Source organism: Anabrus simplex, chromosome 5 (assembly GCF_040414725.1).
Source record: "Anabrus simplex isolate iqAnaSimp1 chromosome 5, ASM4041472v1, whole genome shotgun sequence".
Lineage (NCBI taxonomy): Eukaryota > Metazoa > Arthropoda > Insecta > Orthoptera > Tettigoniidae > Anabrus > Anabrus simplex.
In genome coordinates this window covers 325337514-325362777 of record NC_090269.1, presented here as the reverse complement: position 1 = coordinate 325362777, position 25264 = coordinate 325337514, and the positions used below count along the sequence as shown (strand labels likewise).

The 25264-nt window shown below is 38.1% G+C and overlaps 1 protein-coding gene across 1 annotated transcript in view; it reads left to right on the top strand.

Annotated features, from left to right (window-relative positions):
• Sin3A (SIN3 transcription regulator family member A) overlaps positions 1 to 25264 on the top strand; it is a 528152-nt gene that overhangs the window by 486717 nt on the left and 16171 nt on the right. Inside the window, exons 21-22 of the mRNA XM_068227644.1 lie at positions 727 to 947; positions 14574 to 14751. Coding sequence (XP_068083745.1) covers positions 727 to 947; positions 14574 to 14751 — 399 coding nt within the window. The remainder of the gene's footprint in view (positions 1 to 726; positions 948 to 14573; positions 14752 to 25264) is intronic.

Here is a 25264-nt window from a genome sequence, read left to right as displayed (position 1 = left end):
GCTTCAGAAGGGCCCTAAAGAATAAAGTTTCTTACAGTTGGTTTTTCACTAAAATAGCTCATGGCGAATTTTTCTTCTATATCTTTGTCGGATACAGTGAAAAATAAAATATCAGTGGCAGTCATGTGAAAGTCCAAGAACCAGTAACTAGCTCTACAGACTAAATAGTAACTAAGGAGATCATTCGAACATTTTAAAGGCTTTGTACACCTGTCAGTATTTTTAAGTATTAACTCGATACTTGACTTTCTTTTATACCGAAAAGAAGAGATCGAATCAAGGTCAGCAAAAATGGAAAGAAATATGAAACTGCAAAAGGTACCCAGAGAGCAAGGAAGCAAGTGCGTTACGACACGCCGCTGACAGGGAGAGGCATGCCCACTTACGTGCCTCAGAATCTGGCAAACAATGTGAAGAGTGGGCAGAAATCTAATTATACATGTCACATATGCTATGTGATTGTCCCATTAACGATGGTACTACAGCTAGTAGTTCATATTTTGGGGTGGGTTTTGTCTTTTGTCCTCTTTTTGTACCGAAATTGTAATGCATCATGTATCAGATAATTTGTTCCTAATCTGTACTTTTCAACTACTTACTTTCTGCACTTAGGGTTTTAAAACAAATTTTTTGTGTACTTTGTGTGTACCTACTTGTAAGGACTTTCGAAGCATTGTGCAAATTCTTTAGTGTTTATATATTCACTGGTGTCTTTCTGAACATTAGATTGAGCCTTACCTTCGTGGAGGTGGCCAGAGACGTAAGCCAGTCTACCTACCACGTAACGTCCGGAATTGGAGAAGGCGTTCTGGCCATCTGGCTGGCTCTAGTGGCAAGAAGCCACGTGTCGGTAAGCATAATGCCAATGAAGGTGACTGCATGGATGAAGACGAGTCCAAGAATGATTGTAAGGAAGGTGGGACATCAAAACGGAAAGACAAATCAAGGTGAGTTTTGGCCCAGTTACTTGTCCTTGGACAATCTCCCATATGATCTTTAGTATCTACCTCTTTTTGATGATGGGTTAAAAATAGGCCCTTTGTTTATTGTGCATCATTATGTGTCATTTTTTAGATTGGGACATAATCATCATCTGTTATTGAGAAGAGAAGGCACCTGCAACAATTATTCTCTTTGGTACTGTAGCATGAAAAAGTTTAAGCTCGCCTTTGAAGCATGCTATATATTCTTGGAACTCATCCTTAATTGAAATTTAATGGATTTCTGATCTCTTACACACTAAAATATAATAATAATAATAGCATGTGGCCTCCAGAGAGGTCTGGTACAGGTCTTTTGAGTTGACGTCGTATAGGCATTATAATGTAGGTATCTGGAGAGAAACTAGTAATATAATCTTCAGGAAACGTCAGCCTGCATTCTGTTGTATTACTATACCAGAGGATTTACAAATCTTAAGACTCTGTTGTGTTTGTCGTTTAAATCTAGGGAAGAAAAGCATGCTTTGACATGTGCCACATTTGATTGGTCAGACCAGAAGGTTGCTGCAAAATTAGAAATTCCTGAATTTGTTGCTAGCTCTGCTTTGAAGTGAATACAAGAGACAGGCACTCTCAAAGACAGAGTACATAGTGGATATCCTATAGAACATCCTGCGTTAAAAGACTACGGGCTGAATTCATAGACAGCACTTATACACAAGTGCCCCTTATAAGCCAGGTTTCATTTCATATTACCTACTTAAGTGTCCGGCTCTATGGCTAAATGGTTAGTGTGCTGGCCTTTGGTCACAGGGGTCCCTGGTTCGATTCCCGATGGGGCTGGGAATTTTAACCATAATTGGTTAATTTTTCTGCCACGGGGACTGGGTGTATGTGTCGTCTTCATCATCATTTCATCCTCATCACGACATCCAGGTCGCCTACGGGAGTCAAATCAAAAGACCTGCATCTGGCGAGCTGAATTGCCCTCGGACACTGGCGGCACTAAAAGCCATACGCCATTTCATTTTTTACTTTAAGTGTCCCACTTATATCTATAAGTGGGCCTCCCACCCACACTTAAGTGACTCACTTATGTTGCAGCAAGATGGAGGATAATGATTTTGCTGAATATGTTGCATTTCATTCACAGAATGCTTTCCGTGCACACAGTAGAAATGGAAAATCCTGTCGAAATGTAATGTTCCTTCTTTTACACCTTACCCCACGCTACTCGCCCCACCTGGTAGCTCCTCCCCTTACCAATCTCTGCCCCTCCTGCTTTCCTTGCCATTCCCAACACAGTCTTCACTCATTTGCACACTACTGATCAGGTCGATCACATTGCGCGCAATACTGCATGGTTCCAGTACAGGAGGCTCTGTTTAAAAATTGTGACAGCGAGACATCTCTATCTCGGTGATGTATCCTATAGCTTACTTCAGATAAATTTACTCATAACTGACGACAGATGCAAGGGTTTCATTTTCATCGCAAAATGCCATAACTTAACCCTTTTTCAAGGCAACGATCTGTCGGTACCCACGGTTCCTGCAAAAACTGCCATGGTAACGATCAATTGTTACCGGCCTTTATTGTTATTATTTCGTTATTTGCGCAGAATAAGAAGAGTACAGTTTTAACTTGCGTTATACTCCACGGAAACTGCCAAGTATCTGTATTTATCGATATTCTTAGAGTTCAAAACTTGCTCACTCAGTGTCTCATTCACGTCGTGGTTGGCAGCAAACATAAGTAGTATTATAGGCATTATATTTAGTTTACTTGCTAGTCCACTATTTAAATAGTTTTCTTAATTAGGTGCATATTCTTAGTGAATTGTTGGATATAGTCAGATAAGTTACAAGATTGTGAGCAACTGCAACGTGACCTCGAAAATGTTGTGAGATGGACAGCAGACAATGGTATGTTGATAAACGGGGTTAAAAGTCAGGTTGTGAGTTTCACAAATAGGAAAAGTCCTCTCAGTTTTAATTACTGCGTTGATGGGGTGAAAGTTCCTTTAGGGTATCATTGTAAGTATCTAGGTGTTAATATAAGGAAAGATCTTCATTGGGGTAATCACATAAATGAGATTGTAAATAAAGGGTACAGATCTCTGCACATGGTTATGAGGGTGTTTAGGGGTTGTAGTAAGGATGTAAAGGAAAGTGCATATAAGTCTCTGGTAAGACCCCAACTAGAGTATGGTTCCAGTGTATGGGACCCTCACCAGGATTACCTGATTCAAGAACTGGAAAAAATCCAAAGAAAAGCAGCTCGATTTGTTCTGGGTGATTTCCGACAAAAGAGTAGCGTTACAAAAATGTTGCAATGTTTGGGTTGGGAAGAATTGAGAGAAAGAAGAAGAGCTGCTCGACTAAGTGGTATGTTCCGAGCTGTCAGCGGAGAGATGGCGTGGAATGACATTAGTAGACGAATAAGTTTGAATGGCGTTTATAAAAGTAGGAAAGATCACAATATGAAGATAAAGTTGGAATTCAAGAGGACAAACTGGGGCAAATATTCATTTATAGGAAAGGGAGTTAGGGATTGGAATAACTTACCAAGGGAGATGTTCAATAAATTTCCAATTTCTTTGAAATCATTTCGGAAAAGGCTAGGCAAGCAACGGATAGGGAATCTGCCACCTGGGCGGCTGCCCTAAATGCAGACCAGTATTGATTGATTGTTCATTTAGGTTAGGCCTAGTTATTTATCGCATGCAACATAGCGAACAGAGTTCATTTAGCTGACATTGATATCACGGAGTATGTTGACAATTATTCCAAGTTATGATGTTTCTTTGTTTGAATCAGAAAGTGTAGATGAGGATGATGATAATCCAGCACCTCCAGTAAAAAATGTGCATTTTATGCAGAATCTTGATATTTACCATGCTAGTAAACAATAATACAACCCATCTACTAACATCAATCACAAACTTGTGCAGTGAACACCATTTCTCAGAATTACTTTTAAAAAGTTTTGAGTTTCAAAATCTGCAACTTGTAACTATGTTTCCACATTTGCTATTGTTTTTAAATTGAACCCTTCTGGTTTAGAGCCATGACTCTCTTGCAGTGATAATAAGTGATACAAACTTTCATGTTCATATCTTTTTTGGTGTGCCTTCCATATAATTTTAAAACAAGTGTGTACATAGTGGGCTATATATGGCTGACAGTTTTCAAACATCCATCGGCTGAGAGCTTGAAAGTGAAAGGGTTAAGTATTCTTCCCCATCGTACGCAAAAACACACAAGCTCAGACAAATACAGCAAAATTTAAATATAATTTAAAAGTAAATCCATTTACTGCACTTACATTATCAGCAATGCAGAGATTTTAAGGCAGAGTTGGAATGTTCTCTCTCCCATTACACACTGCTTCAGGAATCTTAATCTGAAGAGTCACCTAGGTAGGTGATGAGGGTTTCAGTATCGTCCTGAATGAGTATGACAAATGAAAAATGGGAAACATGTTGTGCTGACCTCATCTCAACAGTTGAGTTATATCACGTTTTGACTACTGAACACACTTCTGTGACTACATGCTGAATTGTGACGCAATCTGACAAGCCTGGCCGGCTTGTTCCTTATAGTGTGAGCCGCATATGTAATATTTAAACGGGTAAACTCAAAGATATCAAATTGATTTTGTGTCTTCTTCAGAATCGTATGGCACGACTAATGCTTGTTTCATAAAAAATAAAAAATAAAAACATTTTTGATAGGACTTCATTATAATTCTAGCATACCTATGGAACTAAAGTGGGTAATACCAATAGAAGTAAAAGGCCCATAAGATGTAGTCTTTTCTTAACCCTATTGCTTTATAGAAGAACATCTTTGTTTCAAAATAAACACATTGTGATCTTAAGCAAGAGTAACAGAAGGCTTTCATCTGTGGATATCTGCACTGAAATCAACAGAACAAGAGAACAATCTGTGTCAATGTAAACTTTGAATTGTGTGCGTGATGTTGGGTTGTGTAGACATGTATCTGCCAAAACCTAAAGCTTCTTTTAAAGTGCAGGCATATATCTCAAGAGCCTTCCGTGGGCCAGGTAACACAAGGATTGGACCGTTACCCAGTGGAAGCGTGCTGTGGGCTGACATGAAAATTTGGAACGTTAGGGTCACGCTGTCGTCAGGTTGTCCGCCATTGTCCAGAACAAAGATGGCCAGAAGGCTGCCCAACACTTAATACTCATTACACTGATTGCTGATGTAAGGGAGATATTTGGCAGATGGAAGTGATCGTCTTGTCATGATCCTAAGGACTGGACAGGCTGGGGACTTGGGTTCGATTTTTAGGAGCTTACACAAAGCAATGACAAGGCTATACCTCCCATTCACTAACAACTTCCTTCTCCTCTATTACTTAAAAATATCTGTACATTATTACAAATACACAAATTACACAAAGAGGCTCTTTTTTTTTACAATCTTGTAGTCTGAGATAGGTTTTCTCCTCTTTGTCTTCTCAGTTTCTCTCTACACACGTTATTTTACAAATGCCAAAAGCATTGAGAAACTTGGTGAATATTTAGCTTATGTTCAAGGGTCGTCTTTCTTTTCCTTCCTCCGTCTTCTCTCTGAGACGCCGTAGCCGTCTCGTTCGTTGTGGTTGTAGTTGAAGCGGAAATGTGAATCCAGAAACTGAAACTCGGCATGTTCAAATACCTTTGTCACACAAATCTGATTAATTTTTCTTCACTACTGGTTGCAGCTTAATTATGCATTGCTGAGTATAATGACACACTACCATTTGGGCGACTGATTTTTGGAGAAAACTGACATGTTCGATGGAACTGGCACAACAACGAGGTATTAATTTCAAAGAATGCTTTCATATTGTAATACTATTCTATAGCCTACTTATTTGAGTGCCTGTTAAAACACTGAACCAAACCTGTGATGGTCTGTAGGTGCACAGGGTGGTGACTATGTATTCGGGTTTTAAGATATCTTGTTCAAGCCCTATGGAGGTAACTTTAGTCTTTCTAGCAGTTGGGTTGGTATTCTCTTTTGGTCTCTATGGCTCCCTGCCACGATATGTAACTCACAGTGACTGGTCACGTTCTCTGTAGACTCTCTTCCTGTGGCTTACTGCCACAACATGTCTTACACGGCGGCTGGACAGATTCTCCCTGAGTCTCCCAAACTTCTGCTTATATGCTTAGTTCATGCTTTCTCAAATATCATCCCCTATTCCCAAAAGGTTCTGTTATCTCTCAGCTTGATTGGCTCATGTGTTCCTCCCACTAAACTAATGGGGAGTGTCGTGGAGCACTCTTAGAACAAAGTTTTTTTTGATGCGTCAAAATCACTGTATTCAATCGATCAGTACTGATCTGCATTTAGGGCAGTCACCCAGGAGGCAGATTCCCTATCTGTTGTTTTCCCAGCCTTTTCCTTAATGATTTCAAAGAAATTGGAAATTTATTGAACATCTCCCTTGGTAAGTTATTCCAATCCCTAACTTCCCTTCCTATAATTTTTGCCCCAGTTTGTCCTCTTGAATTCCAACTTTATCTTCATATTGTATCTTTCCTACTTTTATAAACTTATTCGTCTACTAACGTCATTCCACGCCCTCTCCGCTGACAGCTCGGAACATACCACTCAGTCGAGCAGCTCGTCTTCTTTCTCCCAATTCTTCCCAGCCCAAACTCTGCAACATATTTGTAACGCTGCTCTTTTGTCGGAAATCACCCAGAACAAATCAGGCTGCTTTTCTTTGGATTTTTTCCCGTTCGTCAATCAGGTAATCCTGGTGAGGGTCCCATACACTGGAACCATACTTTAGTTGAGGTTTTACCAGAAACTTATATGCCCTCTCCTTTACATCCTTACTACAACCCCTAAACACCCTCATAACCATGTGCAGAGATCTGTACCCTTTATTTACAACCCCATTTGTGTGATTACCCCAATGAAGATCTTTCCTTATATTAACACCTAGATACTTACAATGATCCCCAACAGGAACTTTCACCCCATCAACGCAGTAATTAATACTCAGAGGACTTTTTCTATTTGTGAAACTTACAACCTGACTTTTGACCCCGTTTATCAACATACCATTGCCTGCTGTCCATCTCACACCATTATCAAGGTCACATTGCAGTTGCTCACAATCTTGTAACTTATTTATTACTGTATAGAGAACATCATCATCCGCAAAAAGCCGTACCTCTGATTCCACTCCTTTACTCATATCATTTATATATATAAGAAAACATAAATGTCCAATAATATTGCCTTGAGGAATTCCCCTCTTAATTATTACGGGGTCAGATAAAGCTTCGCCTACTCTAATTCTCTGAGATCTATTTTCTAGAAACATAGCAACCCATTCAGTCACTCTTTTGTCTAGTCCAATTGCACTCATTTTTGCCAGTAGTCTCTCATGATCCACCCTATCAAATGCTTCAGACAGGTCAATCGCAATACAGTCCATTTGACCTCTTGAATCCAAGATATCTGCTATATCTTGCTGGAATCCTACAAGTTGAGCTTCAGTGGAATAACCTTTCCTAAAACCGAACTGCCTTCTATCAAACCATTTATTAATTTTGCAAACATGTCTAATATAATCAGAAAGAACGCCATCCCAAAGCTTACATACAATGCACGTCAAACTTACTGGTCTGTAATTTTCAGCTTTATGTCTATCACCCTTTCCTTTATTACACAGGGGCTACTATAGCAACTCTCCATTCATCTGGTATACCTCCTTTGACCAAACAATAATCAAATAAGTACTTCAGATATGGTAGTATATCCCAACGCATTGTCTTTAGTCTATCCCTTGAAATCTTATCAATTCCAGCTGCTTTTCTAGTTTTCAACTTTTGTATCTTATTGTAAATGTCATTGTCAGAGGTGCCAACTATTACGGATTGTCCGTAATGATTACGGATTTCACTTCATGATTACGGCATTGCGGTCAAAGGGGATATTATTACGGAAAAGAACATTGTCACGATAAAATTGAATTTGTTCGAAAAAAAGGGAAGAAGTAAAAAAATGTTCAATCCCTTAGAGCATTACTGGTCAAACCTCCTCATTTCAGTGTTTATAAGTTGGCAACTAAACATATTTGGCAGTTATTTGGTTGTCACTTCCTTTTGTGTCCCGCGAGCGTTGTGAAATTACGGCCAGTTACATAGATATACGTTGCTCTCTTGGGTAGAATGACGCATCAAGTCGGTCGTGAGGTAGGCTCAACTCCTTCCTACTTGCTACTCCTTGCTCTGCTGCAGTTCTCCAGTGCGCGCATCCAGTGTATAGAACAAGTGGTATATTTAGCGCATTTCAGTTGTAATTATCCTAGTCGTTGATTCAAAAAGAAGTGATTGGTTTTGCAAAATGAAGCGGAGCAATTGTCAAATTGCATCTTCTTCTAAGAAGACAGCAGTGTTACAGAAATATCGAGACGGTTACACTAAGGAATGACCATGCCTATTTGTTTCACGTGTTAGTGAAAACCACGTGTTCTGCAGTGTGTGTTCGTGTGATTTCTCTGTGGCTTATGGTGGACGTGATGATTGCAGACGACACATAGAATCCAAGAAACATCACACATACGGTGAATCAAAATTACGAAACCAGTCTGCTGTTTCATCGTTCTTCGTAAAAGGTAATGAAACTGCGGTGACGAATACCGAATTGCTGTTCACGTCATTTCTTTTGGAGCATAATATTCCGTTATCAGTTTCAGATCACGCTGGAAATTTGTTCAGATCAATGTTCCCCGACTCTAAAATATCTCAGAAATATGGTTGTGCAAGAACTAAAACCTCTGCTTTAGTTCAATACACGACATCTGAGGCAAAAAAAGGATATAAGTGAACTTTTGCAAATAATACTTTTTTCTTTGGCTACTGATGGTGTTAAAAATTAAATAATTGAAAAGGAGCTTCAACCTATTCAATACTTAAAAGAAAGAAATGCAGTAATCACATTCCTATTTAAATGGGACCGGTTTCGACCTTAGTCCAGGTCATCATCAGCCGTAAAAACATGTACAATGTTTATGAATATTGGAGGTCAGTTTCACACTCTGATAGGCACAAAGACACAACACCACATTCTGTCATGCACAAAGTCACAACACTATCAACTAATATACGAAGATCAAAAATAACTTGAAGTCGCAGACGAATAGATTTGTAGTAGAAAGCCGCCAGCTCCTGGTGATCAGCGCGGCACATTCAAGGTCATGTGCTGCGGTCGAACGCCAAAGTAGAGTGGAGAATGTTTTGAAGGCCCAGAATTTGTCACGGTTGCGGGAAGTTAAGTACGTATATAAAAATATACACCGCAAATCAGTATAATTGAATAGAATCCAAGAAACATCACACATACGGTGAATCAAAATCAAAATTACGAAACCAATTCAATTATGTCATGTACTTAACTTCCCCTCCAATATTCATAAACATTGTACATGTTTTTACGGCTGATGATGACCTGGACTAAGGTCGAAACCGGTCCCATTTAAATAGGAATGTGATTACTGCATTTCTTTCTTTTAGGTATTGAATAGGTTGAACCTCCTTTTCAATTATTTAATTTTTAACATCAATAATTTCAATACGGAACAATGAAATTTTTATCTTTAAATACTGATGGTGTTACGGATTCAAATGCAGTTAAACTTTATCCTGTAGTTATCTTTCTTTAATGCTCAGAGAGGCCAAATATCAACTCTTCTATTGTCATTGTTAAAGAGTACCGACAATACAGTTTAGGGAATTTTCTCTGTTATGAGTAGTGAATTGTCTTCTTTAGCCATTCCATGGGAAAATTGCATTTCTTTTTCATATGACAATGCATAGGCCCTACACAATTATAGGGGAAAATAAAGGTGTTGCCAAATTTGTGAAGGACGGGCATTCTTCTGTTTATGTCACAGGTTGTTCATGTCATCTCATACACATCTGTGCACAAAAAGCAGCAGCCCAATTACCAGTCAATGTGGAGAACTTTTTGGTTCAGTTATATTACTATCTTGATAAGAGTTCTAAACGGCAAAACACATTGAAGGTTTATCAGGCTGTTTGAGGCACAGAGGATCACAAAATTTTGAAATATGTTAGTACCCGTTGGCTCTCACTTCTTCTGTCTGCTGATTGAGTTCCTAAACAGTGGGAAGCTGTGACACTCGTGTTTTGTAGTGAGACCCACCATAAAAATGAGACCACCAAACAGTTTGAAACTGTGAAATCTTTCATACAAGACCCACACAAAAAACTGATTTGCTACTTTCTTCAGAGTACACTTCCTATTTTTTAACTCAGTGAATATATTTCTGCAACAAGATGCTCCAGCCATACATCTTAGGAGGAAACTTACTGGTCTTTTAACTGACCTATTGGTCAAATTTGTTCAGCCACATTCTATTCAGTCAGAATCTATCTCCCTTTTGAGTGTTGAATTCAGGAGTAGGAAATACCAGAAAGCCAATGAGGACTTGGTAATTGGAGCAAAAGCTAGGGCATACTTGAAAGATAATGACTGTGATGAAGAGATGTTCTATAATTCTGTAAGAGAGTTTTATATGGCAGCTTGCAGTCACATTATCAGGAAATTTCCCCTTGATGATGAATTTCTTTATCATGCCGAAGCTGTAGACATCTCTCTCAGAATGAAGGTTTCCTATTCATCTCTTGAATACTCTTCTGACGATTCCCAACTTTGATCAAAGAAAGTGAACATGACAAACTTGAAGAGGAATTTGCAGTTTACCAGTGTGATACTTTCCCGGAATATATTGTGCATGGACCTGACATTGATGTGAATTGGGGCAACATTGCAGAGCTTAAAAATGAAAGTGGGCGAATTAAGTATAAAACATTAAGTAATGTTGTATTTGCGGTTCTAAGTGTACCTCATAGTAACTCTCCCACAGAAAGAGTTTTCAATGTTGTTAGGAAAAATCAGACAGAATTCAGGCCTACATTAAGTACATCCACACTGGAATCACTTATGGTTCTGAAAATGTCATCTTAGGGGGCAGTATTTTCCAAGAAAACCTACACTAAAAAGCAGCTGCTGGGTGCAAAACAAGCTACAAAGAATTTTTTATTGCAGAACTAACAGGTAACGAGCAAATTTTATTGTGTAATATGATATACTTTAGAATAGATTGCTGTAGGAAAAGGGAAACGGGGTGCTTTGGATTTGACTACGTTTTCAACGGGGGGGGGTTAAAAATGGGATTACTGATAGCCCCCTTCAAAGGTTGGCACCTCTGCATTGTTATCATATGTAAATTTTAATACTTCTTTAGCATTAGTCTCCTCCTCTATCTGGACATTATCCTTGTAACCAACAATCTTTACATACTGCTGACTGAATACTTCTGCCTTTTGAAGATCCTCACATACACACTCCCCTTGTTCATTAATTATTCCTGGAATGTCCTTGGAACCTGTTTCTGCCTTAAAGTAGCTACACATACCCTTCCATTTTTCACTAAAATTTGTATGACTGCCAATTATGCTTGTCATCATGTTATCCTTATCTGCCGTCTTTGCTAGATTCATTTTCCTAGTAAGTTCCTTGAATTTATCCTTACTTCCACAGCCATTTCTAACTATTTTTTTTCAATCTGCACCTCCTTAGTCTCTTTACTTCTCTATGATAATAAGGTGGGTCTTCACCATTCCTTACCACCTTTAAAGGTACAAACCTGTTTTCATATTCCTCAACAATTTCTTTAAACCCATCCCAGAGTCTTTTTACATTCTTATTTACCGTTTTCCACCGATCATAGTTACTTTTTAGAAACTGCCTCATGCCTGCTTTATCAGCCATATGGTACTTCCTAATAGTCCTACTTTTAAGACTTTCCTTTCTATCACATTTATTTTTAACTACCACAAAAACGGCTTCATGATCACTAATACCATCTATTACTTTGGTTTCTCTGTAGAGCTCATCTGGTTTTACCAGTACCACATCCAGGTTATTTTGGCCTATGGGATATTTCATTTCTCAAACTACCCTCAGGCTTCGTATTGCGTTTCTGTTCCTACATTGGCGCCGTGCTGTCGGATATCTCACGATGTTGCACACACACTGGGCTCGCTCCAGTTTTTCATATTGATACGAGGGTCACCAGGCACACTGCAAACAAAACTACTGTGGATCATCTCCAGGCATGGAAATGGAAGCTACGGGGAGGTTATGGAAGCGCTCAGGAAGGCTAGGTTTCTGCTACACTACTCTGTTCTCTGATTGAGACTGCAAAACACAGATTCACTTACAGAAACTGAATGTTTATGGCAACACAGAAATTGTGAAGAAAGAGTGTGTGAATCATATTGCGAAAATGACTTGGGAGAGAATTAAGAAATGTGGTGAAGGAAAGTCAGGCACAAAACATGATTCTCAGTGGGAAAGCTCATGGAAGTTCAAGAAACAATTGTAAAGCTGACTCAAAGAAGAGCCATTGTTGACAATGCTCCAGATACTATGGCAATGAAGACTGCAGTCTATGCAACACTGTACCACTGTATGAGCACTGATGAGGAACAAGACCACATGAAGCATCTTTAATCGTGCCCTTGCCAGAGGACAGCAATCAGAATCACACAAAACTGCTATCTGTACTGCTCTGAGACCATCTGTTGTTGTTGTTGTTGTTGTTGTGTTTAGGATGATATCAGTTTATCAGAGGCTGGCATCCGATACAGTTCTCTCCAGATGCACTGCTGGAAAGATTCAAAATGCAAATGAATGTCTCCATAATATAATGTGGTCAAAGTGCCCAAAGGATGTATTTGTATCCAAGAAAAAAGTTGAACTAGCTGTGACAGAAGCTGTTTCACAGTTCAATCAAGAGTGCTATTTGACAGAAGCAACAAGAACAGAGACCACTACACTGTCCGGAAATAAGAAGCGAACAAGCGAAGTTAGAGACAAGCGACGAAGAGAGCAAAAGGCAAAATGATGCTTAGAATTTGGAAAAAGAAGACATGCATCCAGGTTGATGGCCGTACACACTGAGGAAGCTAGAAAGAGAAAAGAAGGCACAACATACAGCCCAGGTGGATTTTAGAGCAAGGGTCGGCAGACGATTGTGTTGTGTAACTTTGACTGCATTTATCTTTACTTTGTGAAATTGAACATTGAAATATAACTTTTTCATAGTAAATATTCTCCAAATTGGATGAAATTTTTAGAGATATCTCCATTAACAGTGCTAACAGTCTTGCATATCATTTTGAAAAAAAAAAAAAAATTTTTGAAAAAAAATATTGATAAATATGTGTTGTGATTCTTTCCATAAAAAGATTCAGAATTTTGAAAATGAATTTGGTCACCGCAAAAGATACCCAAAAACCTTATGCAAAACTGTTTGACTATATTATGAGACACAGTCTTCAATTTTTCAAACGCATTAAAGTAAATTTACTATAAAAAAGATCAATTCTTTTTATTAATACTGACAATACCTAGTGTACATTTCCTGTACAATGGTGGAAGCCAGAAACTATCTAAGCATGTAATAGTATCCATAGAGTCATACTTTTAAAAGTCCTCAAATCATGTGGTCTTCATCCCAGATTCATAAAAATCATCAATCTAACTTTAAATAGATACAAATTCCAAGGTAAAATTCAGGGGAGAAATGTCAGAAATCTTTTGTAATAATGGATGATTTTTGCATGATGGAAGATATTTAGAATATTTAGAGAACCTTTCATGGTTGCTCTCCTTTTGGAATTTTGTTCCTGCACAATCTGCAAGGGTAAGACTAATTTATCAATACTCGCATCTTAATTATTGTCAGAGAGAGAGGAAAACTGTAAAATATGTTCATGCAGTTGGCAAATTTACTCGTTCGGAACAAATATTTCAGGTTCCCTATGGGAATCAATATCTATATCGTGCAGTTGGCAAGACAGTGAACATTACTTATTGTGGTATACTGTCATGGGCTTGTTTTGAAAGTAACAAATTTTCCATAAAATATTAAGTTTAATTTCCAAATCATGTGATGTGTCCTTTGTCCTGGGATATCTCAAATATATTTTGGGTAATAAAAGGCAGTTATGTTTTAACCCCCTTCTATTTGCATGTTATCTACAGAAATTAAAAGGCCCTTGTTTTGTGAGTTACTATATTGTGAGGTGAAGCATTATGGTATATTTAATTTTGGGGCACATTTGAAGGGCATTGCCATCTCTACAGCAGTGTGTAATGATTTATTCTTCAGTCTCTACACATAGTGTGAATAAAAAAAAATTTATATGGCCATTTTGTGAATTCTGAAGACTACTTTGTGAAATACATCTGATATAGATCATATTCCCATTCATAAGTGGGTGCTACATTCACACTATCCAAAGGTAAACTGGATATAAAAACTTTTATATTCAGAGATCTTAGGACAACTCTTGGTGACTAGGCTGTCCTTGGAAATCAGACTTTCGTAGTGCTATATTTGTTGAGAATTGAAAAAAAAAAAAAGAGAGAGAGAGAGTGAGTGTGTGTGTGTGTGTGTGTGTTTTTTTTTTTTTTTTTTTTCAGAACTGCTGTTGCCTTTTCCCTCTGAATTGGCTTGGTATTCATCAACTTATCTGTTATTAATTGTATATTATTCCTTCAGCTCAGAGGATGAGAGGAGTGCAGCTGAGGGTAGTGAACGTACAAGTGCACGTGCGAACAATATCATAGCTTCAGATGACACACAGTGCAAATTCAACATAAACAACTACCGAATGGTTTTTGTCATCAATAAGGAAAACTATCTGTACAAGCGACAAGCTCTTCACAGAGCACAGCAGGTAAGCTTTTGTATATGATTAATTTACGTTGAAAATTGCATGTACAGATGTTATTCAATAATATGGCTTTGGTAGCTCTTGCCCTTTGTAATACTGCAATTAAATGGCCACAGTTGATTTATAATGGGGACTGCTGCTCGTGGCACAGTGGTTGTGTCCCCTGAACTATAAACCCAAATGTTTTCAGAATTCCGTATGGTTCTAATAGAATGAAGGATAATTGAATTAACTGCAGTTAGTTTCTACAAGATTGCATCTTTTTTTTTCTTGTAATCAGTGTGGAGATTGACTGAAACTATGGATTTAGCATAGTTTTCAGGTTTATTCCAGTAATTCAGTAGTGAGTGGAACGATGACCACATTAGTACATCATCTGTCAATATCTCTACAGTAAAAGTTTACTATAGCGAGAACTCCGTTCTAACAACTTTTTTCCTGTCCATTGAAAATTTACTATATTAAACCGTTTTATCCTTCGGTTACCGTGTGTGAATCCTGTCCCTGATTCATCCGTTATCATGAGCGATTTAGCATGTGTTATTTTTTTCGTTAGCTATATTTATGCACTCCAGCGATTATACTGAAAGCGATCGATCATCTTCGGTATAGTTTTCACGCGAGCTCTCGTCGACTGGAGTTCTGTAAACACAATTCGAAAATGAAAGAGAACTTTGTTTCTGTATTTTAAACGTGGCCGATAATAGTAGTTCTCATTACAAATAAAGGCTGAAGTAAACAATCGCTTAATTTAAATGGTATGTAATGAAATTAAGTAAGAATATGATACACCTCAAAATATGACGCGAACTGGATGACTGATTTCAGGGATTAGTTTATTCAGTAAAAGCTTGTTAGGACATTTCTGCAGGGGACAAGGAAAGAAGATGTGTTAAGCGAGGAAACGTACTATTGAATATGTTACCGCGTTTGGTGGATTAGCAGAGGTGAAAGAAGGTGCCGGGATGAATGGGTCTAACTACAGAATCAAAGTTAATTTTAAAATTTCAAATAAAGGTTATATTTTTGAATTTTAACAATCAATCAATGACAAAATCTCAATAACATTTACTTTGGGAATAACAATTTGTAAACAAGACTAGAAAGATCGAAGATTCCAGAACTTTTAACTCTCTCGGACTACACACCCCTAGTTTTACAAAAGCACAATTGGTTCAAAGGGGCAGAAAACCCCCACCACATGGAGCACTTGCTCCCAACTTTTAACCTCAAGCCTCCCAGAGGACTTCTTACAACACCAGAAAAGAGCAGGCGCACACTCAGTTTTTCAAGCCTATTTAAGGCAAAGTCAGACTTTACAATAAATTGCCATCAGGGCACAACTTACAACAATTGAAACAGGGGTATCTCGTACCCCATCTACCGGGCCATAGCAGAAAATAACAGGTTAAGTAATTGGCCTGCAACACCAAGTTGAATGAAGGCGTGTACTTGCAACTTCTTAAAACCTAAAAGGCACTAGGCCGATGAAACAGGGGCTATTCCCAAACTATGGAGGTGACCCGTATTGGAAAGAAATTTAAAACATTAAGGAAAAGAAGAAAATCAGTTACAAAAACGTAGTCGCCTCAAACCAAACTGAAGGGGAGCTCGAGAGGGTATCCCCGATTTAAAATTAAAGATATTTACATAAGCCGGTAGAAATTTACATTACAGAAAGGTAGGTTACGTGGCAAAAGTTTCGGACCTTTCCCGCGAGTTAAACTGCTGAGCTAGCAAGAAATAAGGATGTTAAATGGCCATTACCTTACTGAAGATCTGCTGCCTGATGAAAGAGTCACCACCCGCCTCCTGCTATACATCCATACACTGGGTTAGATGTAGATTGAGTGGCCGAGAGGCAAGAAAATCAGCAGTTTTTATACCCTCGGGGAAAGTTCGAGACCTTTCGTGAATAAAACAGCCACACCCACTTAATTTTATTGGGTCGCTTAGAGTTACACACCAAAATCGAAGAAGAAACCTGTGATTGGTAGAAAATTAATTACAGAAATTCTTGATTGGTTAAAATCAAAACTAGGCGGAAAGACGGGATAGATATTGCCAACGCAAAAATGAATGCACTAAATTTAATAAAGAACAAACTTGCGAATACAAAATTTCTTCAAATAAAGTTCCTTCACTTCGCACCAGGGTGCATGATCATAGTTTTTTGCAGAAGCATCTATGAGAGAATATCCAAACTTCTTGATAAATAGTAAACGAAAACACGTCGAAATTCACACAGTGACATCTTCAGAGGAAAGGTTTAAGTATGTCCAGTTTTAAGTTCAGAGTTTCTCCTGTAGAGGAGGATTTATTGGCGCAAGATTTAAAGGTGCGGCGTAAGGGTGTACCGCCCAGTACAGAATATATTAATCAGAACTGTTCAGCAGTGATATGTAAACACTTGATATGTTGTTTACGATGTTCCCTTTGTGAAGATGAGAGTATTAAAAGGCATGAAATAACGAGAGAGAAAAAGCATGAAATCTTTTTTCACTGGAGCTTGCTAAATAACAGTGTATCAAAAGGTGTGTAAAACAAGAGACAACAAATATTTTTAAAAATTGCACTAGGGCCATAAAAGTATCGGTTCATTATTTGCTGATCACACTGTTGGTGTATAAAACATATGTCAGCTGATGCCTTATATTTTGGACCAGTGTGTTATTAAACATTGTTTCCTGGTCACACTCACCGACCATGAATTATTTTGAGGTTAAACTCGGTCATGTGCGGGATTACTTTCACCGTCATCTTGAATGCAACAACATCGATCGGCTCCAGTCGAAACTCAAAGGTGCAAGTTTCAAAAAGTTTGAAAAATGCGAATGCCTGTTCACTTTTTTTTGTAAGCGACATCACGATTTTTTTTTTTTTCGATTTTTTTCTTTCTTTTTCTTTCTTCAAGTATCCATAACTGGGCTACACAAATATGTACCATGCTAGTGAATTTCACACAATTATGTTCCTAATCTGTACGTAGGCTATCACACAAAATAAATTTCTAACTTCTGAATAGAATGTAAAATACAAGCACCAACAGTCTTTCTGTGTTATTCAGCAATATCAGTGAAGACTGGAGAGCAAAGTTGAACTTCCTGAGGCTAACAACTTGCTTCCCAAAGATGTAATTTACCCTGTAAAGTTCAGCAATTGAAGGCCGTTTCTCATTTTTGCACAACTTTCTCCGACCGGTCTCTTGTTGCGAGGGCTCTAATCTCTGTTGAAAATCATGTTTCTTTCACAAGGGATAACAAAGAACATTTTCAAGTCTACGAAAAATGTGATTGTACTAAGCGGTAATGGTGAAAATTTGTGATGCGCTAAGTGAGGTATTTTAATATAGATTTTATATTATATGAATCAGGACTTTGAATTTATGACGTGCTAATCAAGAAATTGTCTTAGTGAAGAAATCCACATGAATTTATGACGTGCTAAGCGAGAAATTGTCTTAGTGAGGAAATCCACGAACGAGGTATCACTGTATTTTCTCGCGTCCGGTTAAGTTTTGGAAAGGCTGTTTCCATGTCAATTTATGGCAAAAAGTTTATCATTACTCTGTTGGTGCTTGAAATGTGTAGGTTAAATAATGCTATTTGAATGAAAAAACCTACAACCTGTTTTCCAGTCATTGACCAGGACAGGAATGAAATGAATGAATCATATATAGGCTATTAGTACGATGGGGTCGCACCCCCAAAATGATTTTATTAATGACTGATAGATGCTATGAAATAAAAATGGAGAGTGTTGCTGGAATGAAAGATGACTTTGAAAACCGGAGTACCCGGAGAAAAACCTGTCTCGCCTCCGCTTCGTCCAGCACAAATCTCACATGGAGTGACCGGGATTTGAACCACGGTATCCAGCGGTGAGAGGCTGCCACCTGAGCCACGGAGGCTCTGCTATTTGAATAAGGAAACTAAAACGTTATGAAACATCGGATATAACGACAATCCACTATAGCTAGTAAATTTCCCCCGTTATGGATTCTTGCTATAACTGACTTGTATTTAAAAAGTCGCAAGGCATTTATATTATGCCTGATGCATGCCTATATGGTGTGATCATTTGAATGCCACTTTTGTTAAAGTTGATTTTCTTGCACAAGATTCCTTCACCTGTCATTTGTTCACAAACTGTGTGTCTGGATTATCTTGCTGATATTTCATGCAGTCTTTTAAAATAACCCCCTGTGGGTGGGGAATGCAGGCGAAGAATACACCCACGGTATCCCCTGCCTGTCATAAGAGGCGACTAAAAGGGGCGACCAAGGTATGATCGAATTAGAACCATGAGACTTCTTGTAATTAGTTCCACCGCGCGGGGAACACCATGGGTCACTTTTACCTGCGTGTAGTACCACTATGTTATGTACAAAATAGGTTTGTGATTAGTAGCAACAGAGTGCGTTGTCAGCTGATTAGTACTACTATATGAACGACACTATGCTTCTGGCTTGCCTGTGATTAGTATCCACTGTATGAGGAACACCACAGGATGGTGTGAGTCCCTGTGGTTAGTACACTTATGTGATAAACACCCTAAGTTTGTGTTGCCTGTAAATGGTGCCGCAATGTGCGAAAAACCAAGAATCTGTTACATGTACGAATTTCATTACCTGTAAGTAGTACCATAATGTGTAGAATACCGCAAGTCTATGCTACTTTTGATTAGTACCGCAACGCAGCAAATACCGTGGTTTTACTTTCCTGGTGATAAGTACCATTGTGAGGGGCTGATGACTTGGATTTTGGATCCCTTTAGACTACAAGTATCATAGATTCAGTATTGTGCTATAGAAACAGTCCCTTTTTCAGTAAAACTATTGTTTTACGTCAGTTTCTGTGAATGTGAGGCATTGTGGGTCAGATCCACTGATTGTTTTAAATTCAAATCCATCCATTCATTCTTCGTCCTCACGTTTTAAATTCTGGTCAGTGGAGAATTTTGGACTTTCATTTTGTCATTACATTTCATCTCATTTCGTACCTTCAGGGGCCAAGAACCTAGATGTTAGCCCCTTTAAACAACAAGCATCATCATCTTTTAAAATAACATATCTAGAAATTCAGCATCTCATCCTTCGGGAATGACTATTTCTTTTGGAACATTATAAAGGAAGTATTTCTCTTTCCTCTAACCCTAGAACCGGCAGTGTTAAATTCTTTCCCAAGATATTCAAAATAATACACATATATGTACATAACGTGTGAAAGTTTCAAGTCTATGCAATAATATTTGTTTGATTAAAAAAAGTAGATTTTCTGAACACTGTCATAATCACATTCACTATCTTTATCAGAAGATATTTCTCTAATATTTCCTTGTTCACCATCATCATCCTACACAAAAATCACCTATGTCTTCAAAATAAGAACCATCCCTTTCGTCCAGCGAAACACGCGGGTTGTTTTTTTTTTTTTTTTTCAGCCGACAGACTTCCATGAGCCATGTTATAACTGACGTGGGTACATGAACTTGTTGTTATAAATGTTACTACAGCAGCTCTACTACATACAAGCTAACTAAAACGAAAAATATTGTAGACACAAATTACAACAAAGGTGCACTTTTAACTCCCAAATACATATAATTACAGCTTCAAAATAAGAGCGGTAGCGATAACAAATACAGTGCTATTGTCCGTTATAATGAATGTGGCATATTGCGATAGCCCTGTTGTTACAACTTTTTTGAATGCTCCTCCCATACCTGCGAACTTTTACGGTTTATCCGTAAAATTTACGGAAATTGCATCGATTTATGTATGGACGGTGTCATTTTACGACTCCGCCAACAAAAATTTGAAACATTAACATTTGATAATCACTCCACTTCCGTAGTTTGCGTGGGTCGAAGGCAAGTCCAGGCTAGTCGATAACTCATTCTTTGATATGATTGGTATTTTTAACCGTGTGATGTTTGTGTCATAATTGGAATTGAATTTGAAGCCGGGATAACAGTTCTTCCGTGTTAATCTAAGGTGTCGACAGGTTCTACTGCGCAAGTTCTTTGTTCCACTCCGTTTGCTTGTTGTGATTTAACCCATATTCTTTGACCACATGATTGTTGTTCTTTGTTTACGAAGTTGGCGTTCCTTGAATGTTTTTTCCTTTTAAAGGTTATGACATTTAAATGAAGTGTTCAAGCTGTTGTGTTATAACTTCGTGCTTCGCCGTTTACTTTATTCATTGGGCTACTTAACATTCGTTCCAGTGACTGGGTATACCACTATTAGTGAAGCCCATTAAATTATAAAGAAGAAGAAGTAGTATTACATTCGTTCCATGTGTGTGTATGTTTTTTACCATATGCATATTCAAATTATTATAGATCCAAATAATCGTGTTTGCCTATGACAATCCTGGTATTTACCAGGTTTCGAACCCTTTCGAAAAGCAAAATATCAGTATCGTCTTAGGGCCCGGTTGTATAAAGACATCTGAATGGAGATCAATTAAGAACTTAGTTCTGAAAATGAACTGAGATTACGACTTCATCGCGTTGTATAAAACTGAACTCGGTTTACACATGTGTAGTGCAAATGTAATCGGAGTTCAAAAAATTGGACGTGGCAACACCGCAAAACAAATGAAATACGAAATAGCTCGGCCCATTGGATAATACTTAAATAGTGGGATTGACCTGGCCGTGACTGTCAACAAATGAAATCCGAAATTGCCGTGACTGTCGAAGAAGAAGGAGAAGAAGATAATATTGTAATCTCGCGAAGTAAACATGGAAGGAACTTCACACAGAAAGAAAAGGGCGATCTGGTGGATACTGTACTATCAAGGTACAAACATATAATAGAAAATAAAAGAACCTATATGGTGACATCAGAGTTGAAAGAGAAAGCCGTTGACTTGTCAATGTTAAAGAGCTCTCCAACAACCATTTGAAAACTTACTGTAGCATAAAACCTAAGAGTTGTTAGGAACATACACATGGGTGACAGGGGATAATTTGACTAGGTTTTTGTAGTGTGTCCCTTAACTTTAGTTCCAGTCGTTCCACAAAATCTTTCGATAAACGAAATCTTATTTTGAACATTTCACACAATTCAATAATCGGATTCCGTCTGTGCCGAAAGACGCGAAGAGTTCGTTGTAAAATCAACTCTTCTTCAGCAGACGAAAAGTCGGAATAATCTGACATCCCTGCTAAAGAAAATATATATGCTTTGTTTTGTAAACTTGAAACATAATAGAAAACTAAGTAACAACATGTTGGTATAGCAGTAGGCTATTGTTTATATTATATTCACATAACCCCACTTCTGAAAAAATAGAGCGATCTTTAGCAATATTATTTAACTACTAGCATTCAATATATTTATAACACACCTCGATATATTAAGGTACGGTATTCTTACGCAGATACGATACAAGGAAACACTTTTCAAGTCTTCAGGTCTACTTCAATGTTTAATATGAATGATAATGATCTAAGTTCAAGGAGATTAACCGACGAATATTCGGCAGTCAAATCTGAACTTAGATCAAGACGAGATGATCTCAGATTAGCGTTTATACAACGGAAAATCGAAGTTCAACTTGACTGGCAGCCATTTTTCCTCTTTAAACTCAGATCAAATGTTTTATACAACCGGGCCTAGGACAACTAACACCAACCTAAACTTGTCTTTAACCACAACACAGTCAACACAAACAGCAGGATTTATTCAGGTTCAGGCATATATAGGCTTAAGTGCACTCAATGTGACGTCTCATAAATCGGACAAACAGGCCGGAGTTTCTTTACAAGGTATCTAGAGCACTATGATGCCAATAGACACAACAGGTTTTCGGCTATGAGTTCCCACGTGAAGAAAACAGGACACCAATTCACAACTATTGAACAGGAGCTCACAATTATTAAAAGAGTAGGCAAAGGGAAATTAATGAATGAATTAGAAAGCATTTATATACTGCATATTTAGACCAGTACTATAACAAAAACCTAAATCTTAGTGATTTAATTGAAGTAAAAAAACCTTTGTATGAGATATTACCCAACTTATTTCAAACATTAAATTCATAACAAAACAACATCCTCAAAAATCTTAAATTATTTTCCTCAAAATCTCCCACTACTTTCATAAACTTAATTCCCTACCCACTCGCCCCTATTAACCTCCCGCAGCCAACAGCACGTGTATCTAATGCTCCGCCCATCTCCTCTCCTCCACCACACTCCCTTCCCCTAATCCCACACCGATATAACTCAAGAAGTGCAAGTGTCAGTCATTAAAAAAAAATGTTTTGCCATTGACTGAAGATGCCTCACAAGAGGAGGCGAAACATGTCTCATTATATTTCAACAATGTATTAACTCACATGTTAACATTCTGCATTGTATTGAATAGGTGGTAAAATAATAAATATTTTCTTATATGCATTATATGATACTTTCAGTACAGACAAAAAACAATTTTCATTGCTTGTAATCGCACTCATCCTCTTGTTTTTTCTGCACACTTTCTGTTCATTCTTCAGTATGTTTTGTTCATTACAAGATATGTTCTGTTCTTTCTTCCTGTGAGTCTTTCATGCACTTTATTTTATTTTATTGTTTCTATTTCTTCTTCCACATTCATCCCTGATTTGTCTGATGATCTTGCTGTTACTTTGCAGCGCATATACATTGTAACAAGAAACATCTTAATTGAAGGCCAGATGGTGTCATCAGCTCCCACTTTGAATGCCTGCTTACAGAGAGACATTTGATGACAAACAAGAGTATCAATTACTATAGGCCAACGGTAAAGCATTCTTAAATTCAAACCTTCAGTATTGAAGAAGTGAACAGTCCAGATTTTCTTCTGAAGACACAAAACAAAGTTCTCTGCAAAATTTAAAGAATTTCACCTTGTTTTCTTGACACGGCAAAAGCTCAAAAACGTATTATCGTGTCTACAGTTGTGGGCTGTGAAACCTTCAGTCCAAAAATTAGGGCTTGTTATTTCTTCCATCATCTGTAATTATACACTCCACCGTTTATATTGAATATGATAGATGTGTACCATATTAATTTTTTTGTCACACCCACAAACTAGCTCTCGCTGACATTCGAAGGCGCTGTGGACATTAATAATACTTTTCAGCTCAAAACTCAGACTAGTGTTAACATACATTGAAGTTCAGAACGAAAGGGGAGAACATATTTTCACAATAAATGTGTAATTAAGTGGCCAGCAGTAGTTTTTACTCCTTAGAAATAAAGCCTGATGGACAGGTTATTTTTTCCATCATCGGTATTTGTACGAAGGTGGATCAGATATAAATGGGAATTTGAAGTACCGCTGCTGTTGATAATTCTGAGGTGGGGCTTTGCCGGGATGTTGGTGGGGCAGTCTCGAGAAAATATTTGCACGCGCGAACAACAATGGAGAGCTGGACTGCTTCAGTAGCCCATGAGTGAGTAAGAGGTGCACATGTCTGTTGCGCAATGCATCATTACAAATTTCTCGCAAAAGAGGGCACCTTACTTTCCGGAATTTAGAGACGGTCCTGCGCACAGTTTGGGGAAGAGACACTTTTGCAGACTCGAGAGTGAGTGGGCTAAAATATTTGTGGCAGGAAGAGAAGCTGTGGAATATGAACCTTATGAAAGGAGACCGCGGACAAGCATCACTGTGGACAAAATTGTTTCCATTCGTGACATTATTGATGAAGATAGGTGAACAAAAATTTTGCAAATTGTTTTAGCTGTAGGAATAAGTTACGGAAGTGTTCAAACCATCATCCGAGATGAAAATTGTCTGCCAGGTGAGTTTGTCGTCTCCTCAACCAGAAACAAAAAAATCATTGCGCCAGTAAGTTTGTCGGGCACTGCTGTGTCGCTACGAGGAGGAAGGAGAGGATTTCTTGTGTCGTATTGTGACCTGTGATGAAACTTGGGTGCATCATTACACTCCAGAGTCGAAGTAAGTAAGCAAGCAAGCATGGAGTGGCAGCGAAGAGACAAAGAAGGTCCGGTCAAGGCCAAAACACACGAATCTGTTAGAAAAGTGCTTGCAACAGTTTTGCTGGTGGATTTTCTTCACAAACAAAGGACAATGCATCCTATTACTGTCACCTTTTGGATGAAGCAAAAGCTGCGTGTCACAACAAGCGACGCCAGCAACCGGTTTGAAACGTCGTTCTTCTCTGACAATGCAAGTCTAATACTAGGTACAGAAATTAAATTAAAATGTGTTACTTTTCAAGAACATGTTCATCACTGATTTCAGAGGTCAGTTTTTATACCCTTGACATCTGGTTAAATTTCAGGAAGGCTATTCCATACCTGCCAAGTATTCCAGTTTTTCCGTAAAATGTATGGATTTTGAGTGTGTTTTACGGTTGTACGGATGAACAATGTTATTGTACGGATTTTGAATATCCGCGCTTGGTTTCACTTTCTGCAGTCAAGTCAGATTTGTTTTACTGTCGATAGTAGCTGATAAAAAAATCAGATCAAAAATTAGATGGATGGCTTTTCCGGCGTTTGCTCTATTAAC